We start from the raw sequence: 13,463 nt of genomic DNA, 5'->3' as shown, positions 1-13,463 counted from the left end.
AAGGCTGCAGGGACGACCCCCAGCAGCCCTGGCATCTCATGGGGGCTCCGCTCCCCTCCTCCCATGTCCCCTCCCATCTCCCACTTCCGGCTAGGCCCCTGTCCTCTCTGGAATGCCTGGCTTCCACCCTGCCCACCCCTCACTCCTCCCTGTGCACCTCTGGTCTCAGAACATCCTCATGTGTCCCCAAACCATTCCTGAAAGGCAGGCAACATGTCCTTTCCTACATCTGCCTTGAGTGCAGGGCAAGTAAGTGGAAGGTGATGGATAGAGGACACTTAGGTGCCTTCCCTATTCCGAACAAGCAGGACTGGGTCCAGCCACACAGAAGGATGTCCTGGGGGTGTCCAGCTCTGGGAAGTGGCTGAACCCTTGCTGTGCTGGACACCCTCCCCACCCCCCTGCCCCTACCACCACGGACGAGCCGGATCAAGACAGTCACATGGCCGGAGTCAACAGAAAGGAACAAGCAGTGTGGACACTGGGTTAGTCATGAAAGAGGGCTCGCCGGGCACGGCTGAACCAGCACTGGCCTATTTCTGGGGCAGGGCTCCTCTTCCCCTGCAGCCAGCTCAGACCAGCCACTGTCTCAGGATTCCCAGCGCTCAGGGAGCTCTGAGTTCAGCGGATCCCCAAGGGCAGCTGTCCCTGGCAGTGACACTGAGTCCAGACAGGGGGAGTCTGAGCTCTGCTCTCAGAAAAATGGGGCCCTTGGTGGCAGCGGAACCCGCCCGGCTGCTGCCTGGCCTTTGATCCCAGACATCATGTGCACGAAGCACTTTCTGCAGGCAGGTCACTAAGTAAACACACACGGAGTTCTGTCCTGCTTCTTAAAATTGCTGATTGTTCGCTCAGCGTCTTTTTTCTTTACGTTCAGTCTCACTCACAAGTTTCATTCCTCTGTAACAGAAATACTTCTGCTCTGAAGCAATGTATAATCCTTAGAAAATTTCTCATCTTCTAAAACCACACACAAATAACAACAGGACTTGCATGACAAGGGGCGAGGACAGACCTCTCAAAACCTACCAAGCGCTGTAACTAGAGCACTAACAAAGTAACTCTCACCACCCAGCGGGTAGGTCTCTCGGGGTAGAGCTGCCACGGTGAATATTAACAATGTACCAGGAAGTCTAATGGAAATCCTGGCAAAACTGCGATGAGAGCAAGGCTGACGGGTGCCAAGACGATGTAGCTGGATGAGGAGGTACGAGTGAGTGGGACCGTGACTGCACTGGGTGCCAGCGGGGTAGGGGTGGGGGTGCAGGGTAGCCAGCAGGCAGAGAGGCCCCAACCTCTCTGCTTTGCCTGGGTCCTGCTTTACTCTCCTTGGCCCCTCTGGGCCGCACAGCAGTCACACTGAGGGGTCTTTCCTCTCCTGCTGAAACCAGTGATGTTAACACCACCAAGACAACACCTGCATTGCCCCAGTACCTTTCTGTTCACCCAGCACACGTGCTCCCATTCACATGACAGGAACCCCCGCCTGGGGAAGGACAGCTGTCACATTAATTATCAAACACATTGGTCACCATGCACTTGACCGGTTAGACACCAAGAGGCATGTGGATCCTGGTGACAGTAACCTTGATGTGAAGTGGTCATTGGAGTGTCCATCAGGCTTTTCCACTATAACTTCTCCTCCATTTATGATGAGTTGTATCTTGTGGTATATGTACTTTAAGATTTTGTAAATATATCTGGACTTCCCTGGTGGCTCAGATGGTAAACAATCCACCTGCAATGCAGGAGACCTGGGTTTAATCCCTGGGTTGGGAAGATCCCCTGGAGAAGAGAATGGCAAACCATTCCAGTATTCTTGCCTGGGGAATCTTATGGACAGAGAAGCCTGGCGAGCTGAGTCCACGAGGTGAGTATCTTGGCCCTCCTTTAAGTTCCATCAGTAAGTTTTATCACCTATTGACTATTCTTGCCTGAACCGGTTACTACGCTGACAGCTGCCCAATGATGACCTGCTTATTAACTCCATCATCCTGCTCATTAATGAGACAGTGAGAGTTCTTCCAAGTGGTTATCTAACAAAACAAAACAAAGTTCTCCTCGCTCTGCTCATCTCAAGGGCCAGAAGAGACGATGCTCCAGCATCCATGAGCACACCAGCCAGGTCTTGGCTCCTAGACATCATTCTCCACTGAAAGGAAACAGGGCTCCTTGGAGAAACGGCTGATTCCGATGCTAGAACACGCAACGGAGCCTGAGAAACCTTTCTGTGCCAGAACATAAGACGTGCTCAAAAACTCAATGGGGACGCTCAGGCGGAAGTCAGCTTGAATGGGCTCCCATCCTCCAAACCTGGGCAGCAATGGACGGTAACACAATGCGTGCAAATAACATTCCCTAAGTCCACTGTGTGTAAAAAAGTAATATAAGGAACAGCAAAGAAAAGGCAACCTCTTCCCTATAGAAGAAAGCCAACTGATACAGTAAAACAACTGAGAAAAAATAAAATTACCACCTGACAGGGTGATAACTGACCCGAGAAGAATCATTGCTGGGGAAAGCAGACCTTCACTGTGGTGAACCCCGGCGGCCACAGCTGTAACTAAGCGAGCTTTAACGTGACAGCAGTGGGCAGATGGACCCCGAGTGCCTTCCTTTGTGACAGGTGGAAATGGACACAACATCAAGCAGGCCGTGTTCCCACCAGAAACTCTAATCTAATCGTAAGAAAACAACCAAACCAAAAACAGTGTATTGAAAGAGAAGGAAAAAAGGCTGAGGAACTTTCCTGAAGAAAGAAAATCAGGACTTCCCTGGTGGTCCAGTGGCTAAGATTCTGGGCTCCCACTGCAGGGGGCCTGTGTGTGATCCCTGGCAGGGGGACTAGATCCCACATGCCACAACTAAGAGATCCCATGTGCCACAACTAAGCCCAGTACAGGCAAATAAATAAATGTTTCCAAACAAATAAACAAAGCCAAAAGAACATATTAGATGCGCACGTGACCTTTTACTGGAAACCTGGATTATTTTTTTTTTAAACTGTGAAGAACGTGATCAGGGCAATTGGGACATCTGACCATAGACTGTGTCAATCCTAAAGCTCCTGAGTGTAACTGTGCGTGTGGGTGGGTGTAAGACAGAGGAAGCAAAGGTAGGAAAAATGTAAGCAATTAGGGATTTGTATTCGTTTTGCAATTTAGAAGTTGTGAAAAAAACACACTAGTTCAGAATGACTCATTCTTTCTGAAACCACAGACCAGATGAGTCAGATGGATACAAATATGTGTGTATACACATACACACAGATATAGGTACAGAGACATACACACATCCATTAATAGCAGGGATTTTTTAAAAATTTCAGAATGGGTGCAGTATATGTGTGCTCGTGTATGTATGCACACACACACACACACACATTCATCGTGTAATTTTTTAAAAGTCCCTGCTATTAAAAAACTACATTTCTAATGATTTTATAAAATGCCAAACTTAAGAGTTAAGTCTCCCCTTGGAAACACAACCTTGTTTTTCTCCTTCCTTTCCTTGTGGGTCGCCCCAGGACTCCCGCTCTACCCTGCTTTTTCCTGAAGACACCTTCCATGGGCTCATCGTGTCTCGGCCACAGGCTGGTCCACACCTATCAGGGCAGGTCCCCCAGCACACATGTGTGCACACGCAAGCACACAGGCTAGTCACTGGGCTGCCTCCTGGGGAGGCTGAGGGAGCAGCACGAGCTCTGCATTAACAGACGAATCATCTAGAAAATGTCCCACGTGTACAGAAGCTGTGAGGGTGCCTCGCAGAGAGAGTGCCATGAGAATCAGGAAGAGCCCGCAGGTACAGAATGCGCCAGGCAGGGGAATGGCAGGTGCAAAGGCCTGACCTCAGCCAGGGAACCGAGGCAGTTCCTGAGAAGCAGAGCAGACACATAAAGGGGGAGGCGGGATGGCAGGGGGTGGAAGGCTGGAGGAGAGACCAGAACTGGTGGGAGGCCGGCCTCAGCCCCAGAAGCCGCGGGGAGCATCAGGTCAAAGCATGGGTGCAGAGCTGGTGTCGGGAACAGGGCGGAAGCAGAGGAGCCACCGAAGAGACCTGGCTGGGGGTGGGGGCAGGTGCAGCCTGCAGCACCTGTCTGTGATGCCTTTCAATAGAGATTTGTTGTTGTTCAGTCGCTCAGTCATGTCCAACTCTTTGCAACCTCAACTGCACCATGCCAGGCTTTCCTGTTCTTCAGTATCTCCTAGAGTTTGCTCAAACTCATGTCCACTGAGTCAGTGATGCCATCCAACCATCTCATCCTCTGTCACCCCCTTCTCCTCCTGCCCTCAGCCTTGCCCAGCATCAGGGTCTTTTCCAATGAGGCGGCTTTTTGTATCAGTTGGCCAAAGTATTGGAGCTTCAGTATCAGTCCTTCCAATGAATATTCAGGGTTTATTTCCTTTAGGATTGACTGCTTTGATCTCCATGCTGTCCAAGGGACTCTCAAGAGTCTTCTCCAACACCAAAATTTAATATTTACAGTCTCCATATTAAAAAAAAACATAGAGAGTGAGTCCATGGCCATCTGGCCCTGACCAGCCATGTCTCTGGCCCTGTTCACTGACTGCCACCCCAGGGCCCACCTCTGGCCTCAGGGTCCTCTCCTGTCCAGATGTCCAATTGGCCTGGCAACCCCTCTGCTCTGGACTCTGCTGACCTGGCTGCCTTTGGCATCAGCCTTCTTCCAGGTGGAGAAGTCCAGACGCTGCCCGCCTCGAGGATCCCTAGACTCTGTCTCCATCTCCGTGGCCTCTGCGCCAGCCACACTCCTTCCTTCTCACCCAATGACAGTGGGCTGCCCTCCAGTCCATGCCCCTGCAGTCCGCCAGAGTGGCTGTTCAGTAATGCAAACCCAACCTCAACAAACTCCTGATTAAAAGTCCCTCCCGGCCTTCCAGGTCCCACCTAATTGTCACCTCTCAGAAAACCATGTTTAAGGGCAGCAGAAAGGAAGTAAACTCAAAACCCTCCTAAAAGTATAAGTGGAAGGAGATGCCCAGCAAGCCAGAGAATCTGGTGAGTTTCCAGAAGCCAGAGGGCAGATGGGATTGTCGGGAGGGGCACGGAGCCTTGAATCAGAAACAGGGTGGCTGGCACAAGAGGCTCCAACCTCGCGGACAGCAGTATCCAGACAGGATTTAGAGAAGGAGCGGAGGTCAAGGCAAAGGCTTGCTGGCCAGCCTGGGGCAGCCTCACCCCACTCCCTCTGTGCTGGGCACATATCCCTTGACACTTCACCCTCCCTTCCAGCTGAAGCTCCAGACCCAGCGACAGAGGATAGGGTTGGGGGGGAGGGGAGAGTTTTGATTATATATATAGTCCATGCCACAGCAAGAATTTCAATCATGTGAATCCAAAACCGGCCTTTCAAAGTCAAGTCCAGAAACTTAACCTTAAATCAAAAGAAAAAATATGAATGCTAAAATTAAAAAGAAGAAGAACTGGGGTGGGGGAAGTCAAGGAACTCGTCCAGGGGAGAATGAAGAGGTAAGCGTTGGAATCTTATGTGTAAGAGGACATCTAAGAGACAAAATCAGTCAAGGAGGGCAAGTCTCCACCTATCAAGAATCCCAGAAGGACAAACAGGGAATGGACATAAGAAAATAATCTAGAAAACTTCTCTTGTAAGATTTCAGAGCTGACAGAAAACCTCAGTCTTCAGACTGGAAAGATATCATCCTCCGAGGAAACAGAAGAGTTGAAAAGTGAGTATTTAGAGCCAACCTCATGGGCTTCCCTGGTGGCTCAGATTGTGAAGAATCCACCTGCAATGCGGGAGACCCACATTGGATCCCTGGGTCGGGAAGATCCCCTGGAGAAGGAAATGGCAACCCACTCCAGTAGCAAGCCTGGAGAATTCCATGGACAAAGGAACTAACACTTTGACTTCATGCAATTTCAGGACACCAAGCAAAGCAAAGGATCCCAAAGGCTTCCAAGGAAACATGAGTTACAAAGAAGAACCACACCCACACCCACGTCAGATTTCTTGAGCAACCCTGGGTGTCAAAGCAACGCCTTCTAGCCTGTGACCACACCCAGTCCAACTGCCAACCACATATGAAAAGAAACCATGTTTTTGGCACGGAAGAACCCAGGTCCTAAAAATGACCCCTACGGGCGGCACACAGACACACACGTGGGATCCCAGAAAGAGGAAAGCAGATATGGCGGCGGCAAGAAATGGCAGAACCCCTGCGACACCCACATGGCACCAGCACCCTCCACCATGAGGACGTGCGGGAGCCAGGCTGTCTTTTAATTTCCAAATGGGAAGCTCATGGTCCAAACACGGGGCAGACTAAAATCTGACATCATTCTGAGCAGTGGGAGGCACCCACAAACAGAACCTGAGTGACCCACCTTTAGAACCGTCTCAAACAGCAACCCACTCCAGTATTCTTGCCTAGGAAACCCCACGGACAGAGGGGCCTGGCGGGCTACAGTCCATGGGGTTGTAGAGTCAGACGGACTTAGTGACTGAGCACGCACCTGGAGAAGATGGGTTAGTGACAGGTGTGCATTTCTGCTCCAGTCGAATGCTCTGCTCAGGATGAGTGAGAAACACATGAGCAGAACATATTATACATGCCAGATACCTGTTCCCACCTTTCGGAACTTCTCCACAAAGTGCAGGGAACTTTACCACAGGTGTGGAATAAAACGCAGAAGGTATTAACATTGACAGTGTAAAAACATTAGTATAGTATAAACGTATTCAATACGTAATTTCTGTAGAAAAAAATCTAAGAAGCAGTGGAGCTGTCTGACAGGCAAAGTGGGAAACCAAAGGTCAGACTGGGTGACTGACTTCCCACAATTTACCCTCTTACACAGTTTCAATCTCTTTACTACAGCAGGGATCACCTTTTGAAAATGAAACCTCTATCAAGCAGGCGAAACCACATACCTGCTCAAAGGGAGGTAGAGATGGGGCGCCAGCAGGGGCAGAGAGACGGGGGAGGAACACTTTTCCTTCTTTTTCTCGACAGCGAACACATACTGCCTACAAGTGATGGCGTTAGAAACAGAGGCTGAAATATGATCCACAGGAGAAAATCAAAATGTAACAGAAATTGAAGGGAACGTGGCAGGGAAGAGGGCTTGGGTTGCGTGGGAGACAGTCAACAGGTTCTGTTAAAGGAGGCAGCACAAACCCAGTGGTCACCGCAGAGGGGGCACCCGGGTGGGAGGGCCGCCCAGGCAGAGTGGCTGGGGGGGGCTTGCCTTTTGAGCCCTCTGTGCTTCTGAACGCTGACTTCTTCACACTGGTTGATTTCTAACACAAAACAAACAGAACCAAGTCCTTCATGGACTTATGGTGCCTTGAGGACAAAATCCAAGCTTGTAGGCAAGCTCGGGGCTCCCCTGGACCTGCTGAGCTGGGACCCCTACCCCGAAGCCCGGCAGCCCCGCTGCTCTGGCACAGGCCCCACCACAGCTCAAAACACTCCAGCCTCCCATCTGTCCCCCGCAGGAAACTCCAGCCTCTGCCCTCCAGAAATAGCACTGCTCCCCTTGTCAGCCTGGTGAGTTGGAAGGCCACACTCAGTCTGTTCCCAACTTTTTCAAAAAGGGACATTTGCTTCTTGCCGCTCAGTTCCTGCTGCCCAGGGCAGTGTCTCCAGCCTGCCAGCCTCTGAGGTCAAGAGCACAACCTCTTAATGGGTTTCCGGGGTGGGGAGGAGGGGCGGGGTGACAGGGAGAAGCACGGGGAAGCCCAGTTCCTGAGGGTAATGAACCAGAAGCATCAGGAAAGACTGGGCCTTGCTTCCTGCCTCTGAGGAAGGGGAAGGTGATCGAGATGCCCCCGTGGGTCCCAGCAGCTGAGTCACCTTCTGTGACGGGTCGAAGGCCGGCCAAGGCACAGCCGGCTCCCCCTCCCTCAGCCACAGGGTCCTCTCTGTCTTGGCAATCTCGTCCACTCCTAGAAGGGACCGCTCTGTGAGGGGAATCCTCTGACAGCCCACCCGCACCCACTCCCTCCGGGGACACAGGCTCACCCCATCCTGGCCATGTGCCCTGGATGGATGGAGCCCTGGTGGCCCCATCTGTGGAGGAGGGGCTGACAGGATGGCGCCCAGAAGGCTGCTGTAAGGACTCACCCAGAGGAGGCACACAGGGGACCCAGCACTTGGAAAGGGTTAAAAGAGCAGCTGCCTCTCACAACCATGTTCCTGTTCGATGTCTGGACCACACCTGTCCCCCCGTGTCTGTCCGTGTCCCTCTGCCGTGACCATGGCCAGCAGGTGAGCTGGTATGAGGGTGACCCAGGGCACTGCAGACAGCTGTAGTCACAGCTCACGAGAATGCAGTTAACCTCACCCCTTTACACACGCTCGTTCTCTACATCATCAAAGGTGACCTGCGCTTTCCAGAGTCTAGTGCAAATGCTGCTGAAACCCTGCAGCCAAGCACACTGTCCCTCCTCTGCTGAGGGTCTGCCTGCCGGTCACCATGGTTCAGGGCAGCCTAAGTTGGGGGCAGCCCCCTCTCCTCCCCACCCCGGATTCTCGGGGCTCCTCTTGCCTTGCAGCCCCAGGGGCTCCTACACAACTGTCCAACTGCTCGCACGCTACCTGCAGCGAGAGGACAGGACCCCGGCACCCTCCGGATTGGAGATGGCTGGAGGGGAGCGGGAGGAGGTGGGGTGGGGGTCCCCCAGGAGCCAGTAAAGAGCTGCTGAGGGATATGGGCAACGAGGCACAGGAGGGACCCTCAGATTCGACTGAGAAGGGGCGGGCCCAGGAAGGGTGACTCGACAGGAATGACTTGGTGGCGCCATGGTGACGTGGGACACGGAAGCCGAGAGCCTGGTGGCGGGTTGTGGTGGAGAAGCTTCTTGGGGAGGAAATGTGGAGCGGCCAGCACGTGGGTTGGGGGAGCAATGAGGGACTCGGGGTCTCGCACTTTCGCGTAGGGACACGGGTTTCCTGGGGCCACGTAACAAAGCACCACAAACTTACACGGTGGTCAAGAACATTCACTCCCTATGGTTCTGGAGGCCAGAGTCTGGAATCATGGTGTGGGCAGGGCTGCACTCAGAGCTCAGAGGCTTTGGGGAGGTCGGGTTCTGGAGGCCCAGCATCACTCCAGTCTCTGCCTCCATCCCCACACGCCCCTGCTTCTCCCTGCTTGTCTATTTCATGGGGATGGGACTGTACTCAGGAGCCAGGTCATCCTGGATAAGCTCCTCCCTGAAGTCCTACATGAGCTGATGTTCACACTTTCCCATCTAAGGCTCTGGGGATTAGGATGCGGACATCCTTCTGGGAGCCCCCATTGAACCCACCGCAGTGGGAATGATCTGGGAAAAAAAGACGGCCCTGTTGTGGAAGAAGGAAGGACCCAAGGCTGGGGTCCTTGGAAAGGTGGGGCTGGGGGCACCCAGAACTGAAACCTTCTTTCCCAGCCGTATTTCAAAACATCATAGGGACTTCCATGGTGGTCCAGGGGCTAAGACTCCATGCTCCCAATGAAGGGGGCCCAGATTCAATCTGTGGTCAGGGAACTAGATCCCACATGCCCCAAATGAGAGTTTGCAACTAAGGATCCCATGTGCTGCAACTAAGATCTGGCACAAATAAATAAAATAGACAAAAATAAATACTAAAGATAAAAAAAAACACAACATTACAGTTGAATTTTACTATATGGGAACTGTAGCTCAATAAAGAAGGCTGAACACCAAAGAACTGACGCTTTTGAACTGTGGTGCTGGAGAAGACTCTTCAGAGTCCCTTGGGCAGCAAGGAGCTCAAACCAGTCAATCCTTAAGGAAATCAGTCCTGAATATTTATTGGAAGAACTGAGGCGGAAGCTCTAATACTGTGGCCACCTGATGCAAAGAGCCGACCGACTCTTTGGTAAAGACCTTGATGCTGGGAAAGACTGAAGGCAGGAAGAGAAGGGGCGACAGAGGATGAGACAGATGGATGGCATCACCGACTCAATGGACATGAGTTTGAGCAAACTCTGGGAGACAGTGAAGGACAGGGAAGCCTGGTGTGTTGCAGTCCATGCGGTCACAAAGAGTCGGACACGATTGAGTGACTAAACAAGAACAACAAAGCTCAATTTTAAAAAAGGAAAAAAATGTAAACAAGACAAAAAGCCACTCAGAATGCCCTGCCGAAAACTTACAGTTCAGTCATTTAAAAGGAGCTCCGAGGATGTCACCTTTCCACCAGAGACGTAGTCTTGCTAAGACTCCCCAACGCCTCCCTCCCAGATTGGACATGTGAGGCTCCCAGAAAAACAGATGCCGCCACATGGCAAAGTGGGCAGGAGGGTCCAGGGACAGACAGACAGACCCTTCCATCCTGCTGACCGACCCAGCCAACCCAGTGCTCCTGGCAACACCCTCCTTCAGCAGCGGAGCTTGGGGAAACAGTGTCCAGAAGCAGGGAGGCAGGCCTCCAGGCAGGCAGAGGGGACCACTCAGTCCTGCAATGGCCTGGGGTGTGGCTTGCGGGGAACCAGATCAGGGAGGAGGAAGTGCTCCAGCCAGAAATGGCCCCAGGGTGAAGTGAGAGCCAGCAGCTGCGGGCAGACACACCCACCCCGAACCCCCTCCCTGCTGTCCCCTGGGCACCACTGTGCCTGGACCCTGTGCCAGGGCAGGCATCAGGAACCACGCAGACTTGAGTTAGGACAGTCTCCTGTGTGTAGGCGCCCCTCACTCTGAGGCCGCCTCATCTTTGTGTCCAGCATCTTCTTGACTCCCCTTTCCTGCAACCCTCCCTGGTCAGTATCTGCCTTGACAACTGGGTGGCTATGGGACTGTGGGCTCTGTACTCTTGAGTTGTACCCACCATAGCCATGTGGGCCTCACTCAGAGCCTTGGGCCACCAGTGACCTGGCACTGAGGGTGAGTCCAAACACTGTTCTTGCCCAGGTAAGACACGGGCCTGAGCTCCTGGCCCTCACCTGGCTCCTGCCGCCTCTACAGGAGACACCTCCCTCGCCGGCTCACTTCCAACCTCACTCCCATGACCCGTGACCCTAGGGAGAGCCTCAGAGCTGCGTGGGAGCCGGGCTAGTGAACAAGGGAGAGCTCCCAGTCTCCCTGACTCCCCGAGGTTCTCAAACTTTGGTGGGTCCAGAAGTCCCCAGTGAATTCTGATACTGGAATCATGGGGTGATACACCCCACCCCATGGATTCTGAGTCAGGAGGGCCCGGTGGGGCCCTGTAATCTCCATTTTAGCTCAAGGGGCCAGGAAGTGCTGAAACAGGAGCCAGGAGGACCTCTCCAGCCTGTGAGAGTGGGCTTAGTGCCACGTGGGGAAGTAGGGGGTGGGAGGGAAGGGTGGGGGGAAGAGAGGCACCCCTTGCCTGGATGGGTCACACACACCTCACGCAGGCCAGCCAGGAGGGCAGGAGTGGGACAGGGTGGGACGGGCTGCTCTGCCCTCCCCACACCTGCCTCCCGCCCTCTACAGATACAAAGGGGAACTCAGGGGCTGTGATTCACAGTTCTTTCCTCTTAACACACCCACACCCATTCTTTCAAGCCGCCCAGCAGAGACCAGGACAAGAACTGACAGATTCAAACTCCCATGGAACTTCCTGCTGCACAGGCGTGGGGGATGCTTTCTGAAGCTTGAGCAGAGGTCTCTCTGGACCTCCGTCAGGGCCAAGCCCAAAGGGCTTCCGGCAGTTGAGGCTGGTGCCTGTGGCTGCCTGCTGGGTGCATAAAGTCCAGAAGGGCACCAAGTAACCAACATGAGGACCAGGAGGTGGGAAAGGGACCTCTACGAAAAGAGTGTGCTGTGAGCCCCGGACCTCGGAAATTCCTGGGCTCTGTCACACCTGAGGAAGGGGCGTCCTGGTCGCAGGCCAAGGGGCAGCAAGTGGAAAGGCCCGGACAGACAGGAGGCTCACAGCCCACCAAGCAGGAGGTTCCTGCTCCCGCTGGGACCCAGATACAGGGCACAGGGACCAGGCTTGACACGTGAGCCTGCTGGGAGAGTGTTTGTTATTCCTTGTCAATTCCCCTCAAATAGGTTTCCCTTATAACCGCCGACTCACTGCAGGCAGAATCCGCTTTCTGCCCCGGTGGAGAGCAGGACGCAGCAGGCAGGCACGCCTGGGAATGCGGGGGCCCAGCGCTGAACGGGTCCTGCTCCCTCACTTGCTCCAGAGCTGCCATTCTGAGCCTCCTCCCTCCCCGACAGGACGCAGGTACCCACCTCAGGAATTACTGCTGGGATTAAAGGATAGGAGTTTAAAGTACCTCATAGACTTGGCAGACAGCGATTAACTCCTTCCTGTCCCACCTACCCCATGACTCAGTTTCCCTGTCTCAGTTCTTAGTCCAAAGAGATCCCAAGCTCACCCAACTCAGAAACGCCAAACGGCATCCAGGCACCAGAGGCAGAGAAAGTGCTTTCAATTCAGCCCCGCGTAACACCCGGGCTCTCAAGCTCGCAGCTGCACATGAGGCTGTACTCCCCTTGCCGCTGCGCTCCATCCCCGAATCCTGCATCTTCGGAGTGTGGGACCAAGAGCAACCCTCAAGTCCTCCGGTGTTTGCAAACGCTGGTGGCACCTTCCCAGCGGCTGGGACAAGGTTACACAAAGCACGAGGCTCTCAGGCTGTCGGTCTTAGCGAGCCGGGAAACCTTCTAATTCTTTAAAGTATAAGGGAGTGATTAGAGTCCGCGCGCAGCACGCAGGGCTCCCCAAAGTTAACTGGCACCTCCCTCGGGTCGGTGCCGCCCGGTCTGGCCGTGAGCCCCGTCATTCTGCCCCGCGCGTCCCAGCGTCCACGGTTGTCCTGGAGCCTCCAGGGCCCCACCAAACCCAGGGAATGCGGGCGCCCACCTGTGCGCCGGGAGCCCTCCCGGAGCTGCCCCGCCAGGCTGCGCCCCCGGGGCCCAGGGCAGTCCCTACTCGGGCTCCGGAAAGGAGACGCGCGCCCGAGGCGCCCAGAGGGTCTGGCGCGGCGCACGTGGGTCGGGAGGCTGCCGGCCCGAACTCGCGTGCCTCGCGCCCGCCGCCGGAAGGGTTTGGGTTCCCGGGGGCAGGAGCCTCACCTGAGCGGGACGCGCACGGCCAGGTATCTGTCGACGGCCACGGCCAGGAGGCTGAAGATGGAGCTCTGCGTGAGCACCAGCACAAAGCAGGCGAGGAAGAGGCAGCTGTGGAAGTCGGTGCAGAAGCCCAGGCTGATGGTGACGGCGAAGGGGATGGCGAACAGCCCCACGGCCACGTCGGCCGCGGCCAGCGACACCAAAAAGTAGTTGGTGGGCGTCTGCAGCGCGCTCGAGGTGCCCACCGCCGCGCACACCAACACGTTGCCGGTCACCGACAGCGCGGCCAGAGCCAGCTCCAGCGCCACGTACACCGCGTCCTGAGCCTCCAGCGGCATCGCCGCCCGGCCCGCCTCGGGCTCGCCCCACCTGGCTTCCCGGAGCGCCCGGCCCGCGCTCGCCCCTCCGCGTCTGAGCCCGG

The 13,463-nt window shown here is 54.6% G+C and overlaps 1 protein-coding gene across 1 annotated transcript in view; it reads right to left on the bottom strand.

Moving 5' to 3' along the window:
- ADORA2B (adenosine A2b receptor) overlaps positions 1-13,449 on the bottom strand; it is a 21,062-nt gene extending 7,613 nt beyond the window's left edge. The window contains exon 1 of the mRNA XM_010842943.1: positions 13,046-13,449. Within this exon, the coding sequence (XP_010841245.1) occupies positions 13,046-13,380 (335 nt within the window). The 5' untranslated portion in view covers positions 13,381-13,449. The remainder of the gene's footprint in view (positions 1-13,045) is intronic.
- Positions 13,450-13,463: the final 14 nt, after the last annotated feature.

This window comes from Bison bison, unplaced genomic scaffold (genome assembly GCF_000754665.1).
Source record: "Bison bison bison isolate TAMUID 2011002044 unplaced genomic scaffold, Bison_UMD1.0 scf7180017864180, whole genome shotgun sequence".
NCBI classification, from domain to species: domain Eukaryota; kingdom Metazoa; phylum Chordata; class Mammalia; order Artiodactyla; family Bovidae; genus Bison; species Bison bison.
The sequence above is the reverse complement of the archived record's forward strand: the minus strand, read 5'-3'. Positions and strand labels throughout refer to the sequence as shown.